At 49.5% G+C, this 16,091-nt stretch overlaps 1 protein-coding gene across 3 annotated transcripts in view; it reads left to right on the top strand.

Annotated features, from left to right (window-relative positions):
• KCNIP3 (potassium voltage-gated channel interacting protein 3) overlaps nucleotides 1-16,091 on the top strand; it is a 61,752-nt gene extending 45,661 nt beyond the window's left edge. For 2 of the 3 annotated variants that reach the window (XM_080931135.1, XM_080931136.1), the window contains 7 exons: nucleotides 8,133-8,257; nucleotides 8,694-8,763; nucleotides 9,003-9,073; nucleotides 13,441-13,548; nucleotides 13,868-13,972; nucleotides 14,589-14,651; nucleotides 15,347-16,091. In XM_080931135.1, the coding sequence (XP_080787261.1) occupies nucleotides 8,133-8,257; nucleotides 8,694-8,763; nucleotides 9,003-9,073; nucleotides 13,441-13,548; nucleotides 13,868-13,972; nucleotides 14,589-14,651; nucleotides 15,347-15,394 (590 nt within the window). In that variant the 3' untranslated portion in view covers nucleotides 15,395-16,091. The remainder of the gene's footprint in view (nucleotides 1-8,132; nucleotides 8,258-8,693; nucleotides 8,764-9,002; nucleotides 9,074-13,440; nucleotides 13,549-13,867; nucleotides 13,973-14,588; nucleotides 14,652-15,346) is intronic. The other variant, XM_080931134.1, reaches the window with a different exon arrangement.

Below are 16,091 nucleotides of genomic sequence, written 5' to 3'. Positions count from 1 at the left end.
ACAAAAGGAAGCTCCTGCAAATCTAGGGTACCAGGCTGTGCCCCAAGTGGACAGCCATACTTGGCAATGCTGTCATGTGATTCTAGCTACAGAGTCAAGAAAGATATGTAAGAAAAGGGGCTGTGGAATCTTCCTGCACTGTTAAGGAGAGCTGCAGAAGAAGAGTCCCTGCACACAGACCTTGAGAAGCCATTGCATGAAGCTGTGGCCACTGTAATTAGGACCCCTCCCTTGTCTATTCACTGGAGTCCTTATTGGGCTTATCTCAAGGCCACCAGCAGCTTTCCTTTTGCTTCCCAGTGTGGGGAAGTAAGTCACTAGTATGGGGACCATATTAAGGACTTTAATGGCCCTGTGACATCCCAAAATAAGTGAAATTAAACTTTGCATCCAAAGGCATCGTGTGAATGAGCCCATGGGTTCTCCCTTCGGTAATCACCTGAGATGTTCTTAAACACCAGTTCGGTCCTAACTATGCCAGGTGTCATGGGGACTTGAGGGAGTCTGACCACTCTGCCTGCCCCTGGCCAGACATGGTGACACGCAGGTTGCTATAGGGTGCCTGAGTGTGCTCTGCACCTTGAGGGGCCCTGATTCAATGGCTCTGGGGAGGAGGGCAGAGCAGACTATTGAAGTCACAGGGAATGGAGCCAGCTGGTGTGGTGGTACCTCTTGAGCTTCTGCCTGGCCCAAGGGGAGGTTTGTGTCTGTCGCAGCAAGCTGCAGGAGTCTCCGAGGCAGCTGCTCTAAGCTATCAGTGACTGTCCAAGGAAGCTGGGATGGGTTCATCTACTGGGGAAGGCCAAGAAGGTCCCTCCCCAGGCCCTTGATGGGTCCACTCAACAAATCCAAGACCCACATTGCCCAAGACCCTACAAGTGGATGGTGCATACATGGAGACACATGGGGGGCAGGGCGGGACCCTGATTTGTGCTGTATGATGGGGAAACCTAGCTTGGATTTGAGGGTGATTTGGCTGTAACATCTGCCACCTACTGATCACCAGTATTGATTAGGCTGACCAGGTTGATTAGGCAGGGGTTCCCTTCCTCCCTCACAATTTTATGTGTGTACTTCCTGCATGTTTGGGCTTCAGACCAAATAGAGGAGGAACAATCTTTAATCAAGGGTACACATGTAGCTATGCTGATCTCTTGAACTCCTGAACAAGCTCTAAGGAAGAAGTCCAAACAAAAACAAAAGCCTAGCATGTAACATCTCAGACACCATGGGATTTTGGACTTTTTTTAAAACATAAAAAAAAAAAGTTTCAAGACTGGAGAAGCTGAGAAAGTATTTGGCTTGAAAACATGAGGGCCTGAATTCAGGTCTCTCGTACACAAAGTTCAGCATTATAGCAAGAGGCCTGGTACGGGGGCAGAAACATTGTAGCAAGAGTCCCAGTACTGGGGCAGAAACAGGGAGATCCTTGAGAGTTGCTGGGGCCTTCTGGACAGAGGTAGCAGATTCGAATGTCCCAGTGCTCTGCTGGATTCGTAAATTTGGGGACACCCTGGAGTTAAGTGACATTGGAAATCCATATAATTATCTGCTCGTTCTGTTGCCCTTCTGAGGAATCCCAACCAATCCTCCCCTACTCTGGCTCTACTCTTTTGCTGCTGGGGACTGCTTCATTTTTGACATCTCTTGTTGGGACCACGCCTTTGGGGGGAACACTCACCAAAACCACAGCAATGCCTTCCAGCATATTCTATCTCCAAATCTGGTCACTTAGAGCATTAAGACTTGGGCAGGGGCACCCAGTTCATAGCACAGAAAACACAAATAGGGCATATGCTAACAAATCACATCCAAGCCAAGGAGTAAAACCAGGACGGGGGTAGATTACAGTGTGGCTCTCTGAGAAGGTGACTGACGCATGACAGAGGCACAGCCAAGGACAGGATGCCTGGTAGGTTTTGGGGGGACATGAGACAGTAAAACTGAGTGGAGAAAGGGGAGAGGTATCAGAGGTGAAGTCTGAGCCAAGGGTGGGACACTGATCACTTTGGGTTTAAGAGAAGACATGGGGCAGGGTTAGGGGCAAGCATGTTTGCAGAAGCTTCCCCTAGCATCCTAGGAAGAAGAAAGCGTCTGGCCAAGGGCAGGAGCAACCTTAGAAGAAAGTGGGACCTGAAAAGAAGGGATAGAACCAATCAGGCATGGGGAGTGGGGGGTGTGTGCCTGTGCGCATGCGTGTCCATGTCTATGTTCACATCTGGAGAACGGTTTGTGGGAGTCAGTTTTCTTTGGATGATATGGGTCCAAGCCTCCGTCTCACTAGTGCTGATCTCAGCAGTCATTTCCGGCTTCTGATGTTAACTCTGTCACCTCCCTTTACTCCTGAGCCGTTGGTCATCTATCTGGCCGTGTGTGCTACAAGGAAGAGGTTTAACTTTGCTCTCTGTGTACGGATGCCTGTTGTTCCCAGCACCCCCAATTAAACACACTGTGGAATCCACCTTCACACTTCTGTCTCCAAGAGCTCCCTGGGTGGCTGGTGAGTGGGTTCCTCCTCGTTCAAGCTGCACGACATTCTCTTTGGTAGGTGTGCAATAGACTGATAGGATAAATCCTATCCTAAGGGGAAAACACCTTGCTCATTCTGTGTTTATCAAGGTTCTAGAAAAATCTAACTGTGTGTGTCTGTGTATGTGTGTGTGTGTGTTGTGTCTGTGTATACATGGGGATCAGACGTCAACCTCAGGTGTCATTCCTCAGGAACCAGCCACCTTGTTTTTTAAGATGGGGTCTCTTACCAGCCAAGTACGCTAGACTAGCTGAACGAAGAGCCCCAGGAATCCCACAGCCTCACTTCCCCACACTGGGATTACAAGAATGAGCTGCCTGACTTGGCTTTTTATGTGGATGCTGGTGATGCTGCAGCCCCTGCACCAGCTCAACCATCTCCCCTGACCCCAGCCTGGAAAGACTGAGCTTGCACTGACTGTGCATATATACACCTTTAAGGAGAAATGGTGTTGCTTGTCACAGTATCCATCTTTATAACTTTGTGTTATTGTCACGTGGCCCCATGTAGCATGGAGGTTTATCTGTCTATGCAGAGGTCCTTTGAGTTTCCGGGCTACTTCGATGCCTTTTAGTTTTCCTCCTCCTGCAAGTGTTACCTGTTATTTTTAGTGCATTTTTCTAGGTGGCTATTACTGGTGCAGAGAGATGCCATTGATTTTCCATGAGTTTATCTCCTCCTCCCCCCTCCCCCTCCCCTCTCCTTCCCGACCCTCCTCCATCTCATCCTCCTCAGTTCTTTTGACACTGGCTGATACTTTTCAGGTTGGCCTTGACTTGCTGCGTAGCCAGGGGTGACCTTGAGCTCTGACCCTCCAGCCTCTGCCTCCCAAGTGCTAGATCACACTCCTGCAACACCGAGTTTGGTTACGATTTTCTCTTCTTACAAGCTTCCAGATCCAAATCAGCATATATTTAAAAAAAAAAAAAAAAGGTGGGGGGAACAAAACAAAAGCACAGCTGGGTGCAGCTGGCTAACAAAATCTTGGGTCAAGGTTTTGTGTCTAGCTTCCACAGTTGAAATGTCCTCTGTCTTCCCTCATAACATTGCTCTTATAAGACTCTGAGACCAAAATGACTGTGTGGATTGTGGCATGAAGATTTCTGGTGATCCTTTGAGTACTAGGTTTATAGAGTGCCGAGGTCAGGGAAGTGTCCCCCTGTTGTTTCTCTCACTGAGTAGCCTGGGCTAGCCTGACCCTGCCTCCCTGGTTGGCCTTCACAACACTTCCACCTCTGCCTCCATGATATCATTCCCAAGCCAACCACCACGCCTGGCTGTTGTTAAATTATTAATTTTCAGTCCCCACCTCCCTTCCCTCCTTCTAACAACCACCTGTGGCTTTAGCTCCAGGCCCTTTCTGTTCTCTGTGGGCACTCGCTCAAACCTGGCACACATACGCACAGACACAGGGCAGATAGTTCCTTCCTGGAAGACCTGTTTGATCTTCACAGAAGGACTTAGTGTTAGGCTTTGTCCAAGTACATCTGTGTTTACTTTCCCTTAGGTCTAGAACAAATTGTCTTAAGCTGGGGCCTGCAGCCCCATGTGGGGTCATGTTACTGAACGTGGGGCTGAGAAAAAGCTGTCTCTGTATGTTTTGAAACGACTTTGTGTTGCCATGTTTGAGTGGATCCTTGGTTTTTGTTTTCTGTCTTAAGATTTATTCATTTGTTTTATGTAAGTACACTGTCACTGTCTTCAGCCACACCAGAAGAGCAGATCCCGTGACAGACGGTTGTGAGCCACCATGTGGTTGCTGGGAATTGAACTCAGGACCTCTGGAGGAGCAGTCGGTGCTTTTACACCGAGCTACCTCTCTGGCCATCCCCCCTCCACGGATTGTTTTTAAAAGAGAACGTTGTTCCTTTAGAACGAACAGGCTTCGAGTGACCAGGCAACTTTCAATGTTGCCGCTGAATACACTAGTAAGAGTCAGGCTTCTTTGAACACCCTTGCACTTTGTGCGTCTCGTTTATCCCATGTGATTGCTGTCTCAAGTTTGATAATGTTTCCTAAGAAACTGACAAGCAGTGGTGCATTGTGCACACCATTTTGTGCTTGCCTTCTGGGAACAGGAGCTCCCAGGAACTCCACACCCTCGCCAACAGTGGTCCCCACTGCGTGGGTGTGACAGATTATTGGAAGGCTTGCCCAATTTACATGGGCTCATTTGCATTTCTTTGATTGATGGCCTGATGCTGAGGGCAGCTCTTCTTGGACTGAACACTTATAGATGGAGATATCAGGTATATTATTGTTGGTTTACTGAAGTTCATTACATGTCCTGGAGATGAGCCCTCACATGCACTCGGAATCTGCCTCCTTAGCCTCCAACTTCCTACTGGACTTCATAATGGTTTTATTGGCTTTTCTCTGTTTACTTGTCATCTTTTCTATTATTTGTTGTATTGTTTGTTATTATTGATTGTTTCTTATTTTTCTCTTAGCGTTGTGTCTCTGTTGTTTTTATTTTGTTTTGTTTTTGTTTGTTTGGGTGTAGGGGCGTTGAGACAGGGTCTGGAACTGTAGCCTAGTCTAGTTTTGTACTGAGAGATATCCCCCTGCTTTAGGCTCCTGGGTGTTGGAATTACAGGGTATGAGTCACCATGCCTGGCTCAGCCCAAGTGCCATTATATATTTATTTATTGCCTTTCTTCTATTCATCTTGAATTTATAATTCTCTCTCTCTCTCTCTCTCTCTCTCTCTGTTTCTCTCTGTGTGTGGTGTTCCTGTGGGCACGCATGCCATGGTGCATTAATAGAGGTCAGTTTGAAGAAGTCGGTTCTCATTCTCTCACCTGCTTTAGGGCAGAGTTTCTCTTGTTTTTCTGATGCTCTGTGGCCTCCGGATAGCTAGCTTCAGAGCTTCCAGGCAATTCTTCTGTCCCGCCGCCCACCTCACCACATTGTATAAGACTACAGAAGAATGTTATTCCACATTTGACTTTATTGTGGGAACTTGTGGAGCTGCCTCAGTGGGCGAATGTGTGGATTGTTTATTTGTTTGTTTGTTACCTTGAGGTTGAACTCGGGTCTCCACGATCTTGTGGCAAGTACTGTACCAACTAAGACTTTCCTTAGATGCTAAAAACTTAGATCTAGAAGCTTGAAGCATGGGTTTTCATCTTTTCTGCCTCCTCTTTTTCCTCTTCCTCCTCTTTCCCTCCTCCTTTTCCTCTTCTTCTTTCCTCCTCCTCTTCTTCCTCTTTCTCCTCTCCTCCCCCTCCTCCTTCTTCGAACTCAGGATGGCCTGGAACTCATAGCAATCCTCCTGCCTTAGTCCCCAGAATGCTGGGATTACAGACATGGAACACTGTGCCTGGGTACCTATCTTCTTTTCTGATAGAAGAATCTAACAGATATGGCACTTTCTCTGGGCATTCTGTGTCTTCCCTATCACTTAGTTCAGACTTTACCTTGCAGTTTTTCTTCTCTGGCATGTGGGCTTAGTACAAGTATATTGTTTCATTTCCAAACACTTAAGATTTTTCTAAGCATTTCTTATGTGAATTTTAACTTATCACCACTGTGGCCAGATCTATTTTATGTACCAGCATCTGGTATATCCTGGCAACCACAGAATAGGCTTTTGAAAAGAATGTGTATTCTACAATCTCTATATAGTGTTCTATAAATATTAATTAGATCAAATTGGTTGGTAGTAGCTTCTGAATCTTTTATATCTACTTGTGCAATTTGCTGAAAAAGAACATCCACATCTTCAACTATGGTTGGGCTGTTCCTTCCTGTAGTTTTCATTTTTTTATTTACTTATTTACTTTGCTTTAGGTATTTAGCAGCTATTTTTAAGTGATGCAATGTATTTTTGTATTGTTCTGTCTTCTGGATGAAGTCATCTTCTCATCAGGAAATTTATGCCTCTCCTGTTCTTCCTTTACCTTTTCATTCTGTGCCTTTGTTCTCGGGCTCTTGTTTTTGGCAGTATGTTGTTGTTTGTTTGGTTGGTTGGTTTAGTTTGGTTTGGTTTAGTTGTTGTTGGGTTTTTGTTGTTGCTGTTGGTCTTTTTTTTTTTTTTTTTTAATCACCCAGTCTGAAAAGTCTGCTTCTTAACCAAGGCAAACCTATTCCTTCCGGTATCTATCCACACATCCATCTGTCCATCCTGCTATGATAAATAAAGATGTCTCCAGCTCCCCACCTGCTGACAAAGTAAAACAAACAAGGACTTCACCGCTGCTCTGAGCATCCTGGTACAGGTGATCCCATCTGGGGACAAATCCTTATGGGACACCAACCAGAGTGGCATTGCTGGCTCTCGTGTGGCTAGCCAAGATTTCATTTGATGGGCAGACAGGTTTAACAGTGTCCAAGGCTTGGGTAGAGTTTAGTAATAGAGCGCTCATCCGTCTTGCATGAGGTAAACGCAGCACCACAAACATGTTGCCCAGTATGTCCATGTGAAGCTGGGAATTGTCAGAAAGAGGAAGAAAAACTCGGAGAGAAAAATTAGAAGGAGCCACAGGCTTGAAGACCAGTTCCCACCATCCATATGGGAGAGCTCAGCTGGGGCACACCATGGAGCAGGAGGGGATACATACAGGTCTGGGAAGTATTTCAGGGAATTTCCCTCTGGGTGCATCTTCTAAACGAATCAGGAACATAAGAGAAGGAAGAGATAATGTCCTCACCAAGGAACCAGGGTATATAGTTAGCCGGGGAAACATCAGGTGCTTCTGACACCAGAGAGAGCCACTTGTGAAGGCTGCCCTGAGGCCCAGCAGGCACAGCTGTGCAGCCTATAGCCTACTTTGTTGGTAAGAACATAATTGTGATACAAAGGGTCACCTGTGTCAGTGGAAAGCATAGTATGTCACCCACAAGGGGTAAGCACTTGCTGCGCTTTGGCTTTGTGTTGTGAACAGGAAGCAATCCCAAGAAAGTGTGTGTGTGTGTGTGTGTGTATGTGTGTGTGAGAGAGGGGGGGGGGGATTGGGGAGTTTGACAATCAGAAAAGCAGAAGTCTCATTTTACCCCAAGGCAACCCTGCCTCATTCTGGCGTGTGTGTGTGTGTGTGTGTGTGTGTGTGTGTGTGTCTGTGTGTGTGTGTGTGTGTGTGTGTCTGTGTGTGTCTGTGTGTGTCTGTGTGTGTCTGTGTGTGTGTGTGTGTGAGTGTGTGTGTGTGTGTGTGAGTGTGTGTGTGTTTTAACAGAAGTGGGAATAATAGAAATGAGCAGACTTTGCCCCTACCCAACTAAGCAGCAAGTTCATCGGACCGAGATAGATCAATGTGGTTGCCTTCCCCACTCATGGTGAGGTCAAGGAGGGCTGCATGGAAGAGACAGTCTAAAAGTAGTATCTTGCCATGAGGTCTTGTGTATCCCTTGTTCAGTGTCTCCCTTCCCCATGTGGCTGAGGAGTAGACATGCTCAGGGTGACAGGGAGAGAGACTCAGAACACCCAAAAGACAACTCCCAAGGATTCCAGCCCAGCACAACCTGTTCATCTGCGTTGTGCACAGTCAGATTGGCTGAGCCGGGTAGTCACACACACAGAGTACCCGCGCCCTCTCTCTCTGCCTGTGTCCTGGTTCTTGCCCACACCACATGTCTCTCTCCCTGCGGGGTGTGTCCTCCTCAGACAGCAGTGACAGTGAACTGGAGTTGTCCACAGTGCGCCATCAGCCAGAGGGCCTGGACCAGCTACAGGCCCAAACCAAGTTCACCAAGAAGGAGCTGCAGTCCCTTTACCGAGGCTTCAAGAACGTGAGTGTCCCTGTGTCCCCATCGGAGTCTCTAGAGAAAACCTGACCACCTTCTTGTCTCCTACCCAGGAGAGCTAGACATTTCTCAAAGTACAGTAAACACCCTAGAGGGTCTTTGCAGGGCTCTTATTTGTGGGAGAGCTGTTTGGAGTGGGGTTCAGCATGGATATTGTGAAGGCCACGCTGCTCTTCTGTCAGAGCCTTGGATGCTGTATCCGTCGGGACAGCACTGGCATGAAGGAAGCGGCCTCCATACCCTGTCTACACTACCTTTTGCCTGCCCCGCAAAAACTTTTCTACCCCAGGGCTCAGAGGGGCACAACTGTGCCTCAGGTAGTGAGGATTCCCCAAGAGAGTGGAGAGGGTTCAGCCCTGTGGGAAGAGGCATGGAGCCAGGAGTGGCCAAGGCCACTGACAGGTATGACTTCCCCCTGCAGGAGTGTCCCACGGGCCTGGTGGATGAAGATACCTTCAAGCTCATTTATTCCCAGTTCTTCCCCCAGGGAGGTAAGTCCATGGCCAGGCCCCCCGCTACCTCCAAGCCCTGCCTACACCCCTCTTCTAGGGAGGGTGCCCTATGAATGCTCCCATCTTCCTAGACACCCCTTTCTTTTGGAGGGTCTGTTGCCTCTGACCTACCAGAGTGAAACTCCCACTGGACACGGAGCTCCAGGCTGAACTCTGTGAGACCAGAACAGTCTTCCGGGCAGCCCTCCCAACTCCAGCCTTGTGTTTTCTCTCCCCAGATGCCAGCACCTACGCACATTTCCTCTTTAATGCCTTTGATGCTGATGGAAATGGGGCCATCCACTTTGAGGTAGGTTCCAGCTCACCCATATACCACGTCTCTGCGGTCTCCAGAGTGGTCATCTCACCTCAAGACCAACTTCTTAGGGCTATTGAGAGAGTCGGGCTCAGTCCTGGGAGGACCCTTCCATGTTCCATGTGTCACTCAGGACACAGGTAGACTGTGGACACTTGGCCAGCAAGGGTAGGGGGCCAAGTACCCAGACTCATCTGTCTCTGCCGTTCGGGAGTTTGTAACCAGCCAGGGAAGCTGCCAGTGTGCCCTCAGCTAGCAGTGATCCAACATGTATCTACATTTTTAAGGAAGCCAAGGATTTTAAAAATATTTATCATGGATTTGGGGAGGGAAACATGCACATAGCAAATGTGTGGAGGTCAGAGGACAACTTGCAGAAGCCAGTTCTCATCTCCCAGTCAGGCTTGGTGGCGAGTGTCTTTAATATTCTCACCAGCCTTTGGTTTCTCTTTTCCGAGACCAGGTCTCTGTATATAATCCAGACCGGCCTCAAACTCGTAATCCTCCTGTCTTAGCCTCCAGAGTGCTAAGGTTACAGCCATGAGCTATCATGCCTGGCTCTCACATGGATCAAGGTTTAATAGTGGGGTTTCAAACCTTTGGTCTTTGACCTTATTATTAAACGAGCAGGTTAGAAACACCCAGAAAAAAAATGTTGAGTGGACTTGAAGCCCCCAGGATGCCATCCCAGCAAGACACCATGAGTGAAGCCAGTCGCTTCCCATCACTCTAGACAACCTGGGCTCCCCACGAGCCATGGTATCATGGGCTCCTCCCAGGCCTGGCCACATGCAGTCATTTGAGATGGGCCCCATCTGTGGAGCCTGGGCCCCTAAAAATAGCTGCAGGAGAAAAGCTGAAACCTCCTCAGAGAGGGACCTCACTGAGAGCTAGCCAGATCGATAAGTGCCCCAGCTTGGCTTCCAAGGCCAAGGGCGGCCAGTGGGAAAGCGGTCTAGCAAGCACACAGCTCAGAAATGCCATGGCCTGCCAGGCTGGGGTAATAATAACTCGTCAATAATGCCGCTGGGTTATTTTTACACAGCACCAGCCACACTGCTACACTGGATGGGCCCGGGAACCTGGGCTTGGCTCTGTGACCACAACCCCCGCTCCAACCAGAAGGGTCATTGCCTCCGTATGCACAGTGTTGTTACCACCTATTTTCATTAACACCTCAAATACCAGAGTCATTGCACACAGAAAAAACAGTACGAACAGGGAGCTAGTGGGGAACTGTGTGTGCTCCTAGACTTCCCCTATGACCAGTTCCTGGGGTTCCCCCCTTGAGACCACAGAGAGTTCTTGAGGAAGCATGGTAAGGAATCCAGTGAGGGATGTCCAGTCATGACCACATGGGAGAACTTTACTCGGTCAAGAACCCTTCTGTGTGTCTATCACCTCCAGAAATTGCTACTTGCCTATGGACCCTTCCCATATGACACAGAGAGGGATCTTGGGGTAGATAATACGTCTGGGAAAAAGGGTATGTTAGTGACTGAAATAGGGCCTCTGGCACCTTCTCAGGTCACGAGGCACTGCTATCTTCCAGCCTTCCACGTGCTCCTCTGTGTATGAAAAGAATCCCCTTGGCTTTAGTCTCCTGAGGAACTTCCTGGTTGTGGCGTTTTCTCTTCTAGGAAGCTTGCCGCAGGAAGGGAGGGGCACAATTCAGCATCAAGCCTCAGAACCTTAACATTTAAAAACAAAAAACAAAGTTACAATTTCCCATCCCTTCACAAAATGAGGATGGCAACATTAAAACTGGTGAACCCTTTCTAATTCAGCTAACACTTTGTAACTGTGGATACCACCCCCCCACCACTCCCCCACAGCCCCCTTCCCCTGCCCCGTACCCAGCTTGGAAATAGCATAGGACAAGCTGCTCATTGGGAGAGTGAAGCCATTGCATGTCTAGAGGGTGTGGCCACTTTCTTGTACTGCCGTCCAACCCTAACCCTATAGTGACTTCCTTGACAAAGTTGGCCTCCCTAACATGGTGTGAACACTGCCGTCACAGGTTGGCCTGAAGCCCGCCGCCAGTCACCCTTAGCTCTTAGCAGCTTCACTGAGTTCATCCTTGGGATTTTGCCTTTGTGAAGCCTGGGTGTGCTCTGGGTGCCTGGGGGTAACACTGGTGATGGCTACACGGGAAATTGTGCTGCTTTCCTTGACAAATGAGGTCCTCTGGAGGCCTCGCAGGGACAGTCAGCCCTCAGTTAGCAGCGGGCTGTGTGGCTAAATCCTCCAGCAAAGCTAGGAGGGTGCTAGCGCCCTCTTGTGGTCTACTTGAGAAAGAGCGTGCCTGGGGTAAACAGGGCACCCTTCCGCCTCCCACGGGGAAAGTCTGCGGGCTGGGCAGGGTGGATGGAAGTGGATTGTCCTGTCTTCAGGGGTGACTTTAAATCTTCGATGTGTGGCAAACCACACCCACACTTTGGTGATCATTCCTCAAGCTTGAGCATGTAAGAAAGGTCACCTTGCTTTTCCTTTGAAATGTTCTCATGACTTCCGAGACCAGCAGACAGAAGGGCAGAGCACATGCCTTTCCCATCCCCCTCTAGCCAAGTGACTTCAGGATTGTAGTGTGACTCAGAGTTGTCCCCAGCTCCATCAGACCTTCTTAGACCTGCTTCCCCCCCACACACCTCCCGTCAGGTCCCCTAGACTGGGGAACCCCCTTAGCTTCCTCTTCTTGGCTTTGCTCTCTTTTCACGGGTGTGTGTTCCAGCAGCTCCTTGGAAAGACTATGTGGGAGGGGACTTTTGAGCCTCTGGCTATCGGAATGTTACATCTCCTTCTGTGTGTTACATGGACTAGGACTTCCAGGGAGGTTGCTTTTCAGGCTTTATTCCTCTAGGGCAGCTTGTCAACAGATGATTCTGATCAGGAGCATGGGGACCTTATTGAAAAGGACGGATGATTGATGGATGGATGGATGGTTGATATTGATTGGTTTTCCCAGTTGACGTCGTGTTTATCACTGGAAATTCTCATGGCAGCCAATTTTGCTAAGCCTTACCAGGACCTGTGCCCATGGGTTCAGCTGAGCTGATCTCACATAGTCCCAGGGTGGGGGGGTGGTGCCTGGGAACGTTGGGAAATCTTTCTCTGATTTACTTTGCTGCATTTTCTCTGGTTCTGCCTGGAGTTTCTGTCCTGGCAGCACTGCCCCTTGAGAGATCTCTCTCCCTCTCTCTCTCCCTTTCCCTTCCCTTCTCTCTCCCTCTCCTTCTCCCTCTCCCTCCCCTTCTCTCTCCCTCTCCTTCTCCCTCTCCCTCCCCTTCTCTCTCCCTCTCCTTCTCTCTCTCCCTCTCCTCCTCCCTCTTCCCCCTCCCTCTCTCCCTTTCCCCTTGATTCCTTCATCCTCCAAATCTTTTTTGTGACAGTTGTTGTTGGTTTTGATTCCTAACAACCAGTTCTTTCTGGTCTTAGATTACTTCTCTCTCTCTTCTCTTTAAACGGCATCCTATTTTTATTTTAAGTCATGCCAGGTTCTAACCTCTGGGGTCTCCTTGTTTTTGTTATTTTTTTTCCACCTTTTGGACTGTTCTTTTCCTTCCAAATTGCTTTTCTGTTTCTAGTGGCCCTTCCCTCTTGTGGTACAGGCTTCCTGGGAGTAGGGACTGAGTCCCTGAGGGTCTACTCTGTCCCTCCACAGCCTTCGTCTGCACACCACAGGGTATCCCCTTCCTCTCAGAATAGCCAAAGAGGATCTGGGGGCAGGGATGGAAGGTGGGGTGTGAGGGTGGGAGAGTGGGAGGGATAGGGCTTATCTCTCACACCTTCCAGGTGGGGGGATCTCTCCTCCAGGTGCTTTAATTGACAGCTGGAATTCATATACAGCCAAAGGACCTTTGACATGAAGATGCTTAGTAGACTGAGACAGATCACCCCTGTATACTGGATGAGCACTCCAGACAGCAGAAATGTACCAAATGAGCACAAGACATCAAACCGGGTTTGCTTGACTCAGAATGGACTACCATATATACACATACACATGTGTACGCACACACACTCACACACATGTGCACACATGCACACCCACACACGTACACACGTATGCACACACATGCACACACATACAATCACACACGCATGTACACACTTATGCATGTACACACTCTCAGACACATTCACACACACACACACACACACACACACACACACATACACACACACACGCACATTGCCATGTACATGACTCTACCTGCTGACCACTTAAATAGACACATCTACCACTCGACTGAAGGAGGACCTCATTGGAAGGAGTGTGAATTTCACTGGGAGTCACGTGGTGCGCTGGAAAGGGAACCCCAGCTGTGGCTGCTGCTCCCTACCCTCCCTCTTCTCTGCAGGACTTTGTGGTCGGGCTTTCCATCCTGCTTCGAGGGACGGTCCATGAGAAGCTCAAGTGGGCCTTCAATCTCTATGACATTAACAAGGATGGTTACATCACCAAAGAGGTACTAGGCTGGCAGGCCTGCCGGCCCCTCCCCTCTCCTGAAGCCACCAGCCTGGTGATTCTCAACCCTGCCCTGCAATCTTGCCACACAATTCCACAGTGGGTTGGTTTGGGTCAAATATTTTTAGTTACAGCAGTCGTTGTGACTTCTTGTTTTGGAAACAGGTACATAAATCTATTTCCAGTTTCTCTTGAGAGTCCTTGGATAGGACCCAGCTCACTCTGTCTAGGCCCCTCAGACTCACTCACCACTGCCCTGGGGGTAGCTTTGGCCCTTGGAGGTAACTGGAAGCCGACTCACGAGGCCCTCTGTTCCCCAGGAGATGCTGGCTATCATGAGATCCATCTACGATATGATGGGCCGCCACACCTACCCTATCCTGCGGGAGGACGCACCCCTGGAGCATGTGGAGAGGTTCTTCCAGGTGTGTGAGCCCTGGCCTTGCTGAGGGGAGGGGACAGCCCTGGTGAGCCTCTTACCCTTGCTGAGCCTTCAGCCAACACCAGTGAGGAAATGCAACTAGGCTTCCCTCCCTAGCTGACAGTCAGAGTCCCTTGAGGCGTAAATGAAACCCATGCCCTGTCCCAGTGAAGTTCATTTGGGAACAAAATACCCTGGGCTCTTCGACGCAGAGGCTGGCCGTTGGCACTCACCCAGGGACCCGTGTTTTAGTGCCTTCTGGGACACTGTGTGGAAAAAGCTCCTCTCCCTTCCACCCTGCCTGAGACGTGCTGAACTTGCCTTCATTCTGGAGGGACTGAAGGAACCAATAGTTTACATTTTACCCATGTCACCCTGTCATAAGCTCTGCTCCTGTCAGAGAGAATGCTGGGAAGCTAAGCTAAGGTAAAGCAGCAGGGAGCTCACTGAGCAGGCCCCCTGAGGAGATGCCAAAGGCAAGGTTGGCTGGAAAGAGTGGGAAATAGAGGGACCAGTTGAACCGGAGGAAGCCCCCACCTCCACCCCAACAGTGTCTTCAGGCTGACGTAGGGGGAAGGTCCTAAGAGGCAGGCTCACTTTGGGTGTGGTTTGGGTTGCAGAAAATGGACAGGAACCAGGATGGAGTGGTGACTATTGATGAATTTCTGGAGACTTGTCAGAAGGTAGGTGGCATTAGAGGGGGGACTTGGGGCTCTCTGTAGTATGTCTCCCAGTCAATCAATCAATCACTCTCTCTCTCTCTCTCTCTGAATGTGTGTGTGTGTGTGTGTGTGTGTGTGTGTGTGTATGAGTGTGTTTCTCCTCGCCTTTCTTCCTCCTCACACACAGGGTTCTGTTCCGACAGGTTTCACTTACTGGGAAGCTTTCATCTTTCCTGAGTCCACCTCCTTGATGTCCCTTGAACTTGCCCATCTCCCTCACTCGCCCAGCCCCCACCCTCAGAACTTCTCTCAGCTCTGTTCATGGTCTCTCCAGAGAGCAGACGTGGGGTCAGAGGGAGGGTGGTTAGCCCAGTATCCCCCAGACAGAATCCCACCACAGAGCCCTCGGGACATTCCTCTGCCTCCCACCCGCCCCCCAATCGCTCCTGGTCTCTGACCTGACTTGTAGCCGGGAGGTTGTTGTGCATTAGTGATGTCCAGTTCCTGCAGCTCACCCCTCGTGATGACAGTCTGCACCTTGTCACTTGGGCTCTGGGGCTAGCTAGTCCCACTTCATCCCTCTGCTCCTCAGTGTCCCATCGACCCAGTGACACACAGTCTCTGACAGGAATCAGTAATCAGTCAGCACTGAGGAATACCACCGCCCTGCCCCAGCTCCTGACCAGCCTTTCCTTTTTTTTTTCTTCTCCATACAGGACGAGAACATCATGAACTCCATGCAGCTGTTTGAAAACGTCATCTAGGACACGTGGGAGGGGACCCTGGGTGGCCATTGCTTCTCAATCCAGAGAAGCCTCAATCCTGACAGGAGAAGCCTCTATGAGAAACATTTTTCTAATATATTTGCAAAAAGTGAGCAGTTTACTTCCAAGACACAGACATAGTCTTACACACACACACACACACACACACACACACACACACACACACGCACACACACACTGTCCCTCTGACTTGACAAAAGAAGTGGCAGCCAGGAGGCACCCCCCCAGCTATTCCCAAGTCAATAGAGGAGGAACCAGTCCTGGATAGATGTTACCCACAAGGAGCTCTGCGCCCAAGAGGGCCAGGTCTACAAAGCTAAGGTCTCGATGTCTTTTCTACCACTTGGGAGATAAAACTACTCCCTGCCCATGGACCCATACTCCTAAGACGCTCCCAGAAACTCCACAGGGGCCAAGAGGGAAGAGGTCTGAGTAGGGAGAAATGGTGTTGGAAGCTGAACTTGTGGCCTTATGCTAATGCTCAGCTGGGGCCCTGGAACCCCAGTGCCGGGATACCTATTTCAGGGTGAGCTTAGATAACAAGCACACAAGGAGCTATGTCCTCCTTTAAGAGTAGGGCAGGACTGAGAATTTTGGAGAAACAGAGGGAATAGTTTGTCTATACCACGGGGTGAAGACTACTGGCCAATGGGAATGTAGCTGGTGGAGGTCTCCC

This window comes from Micromys minutus (assembly GCF_963924665.1).
Source record: "Micromys minutus genome assembly, chromosome: 17".
Taxonomy (NCBI): domain Eukaryota; kingdom Metazoa; phylum Chordata; class Mammalia; order Rodentia; family Muridae; genus Micromys; species Micromys minutus.
Note: the sequence above shows the minus strand (reverse complement) of the source record. Positions and strands in the feature narration are given on the sequence as shown.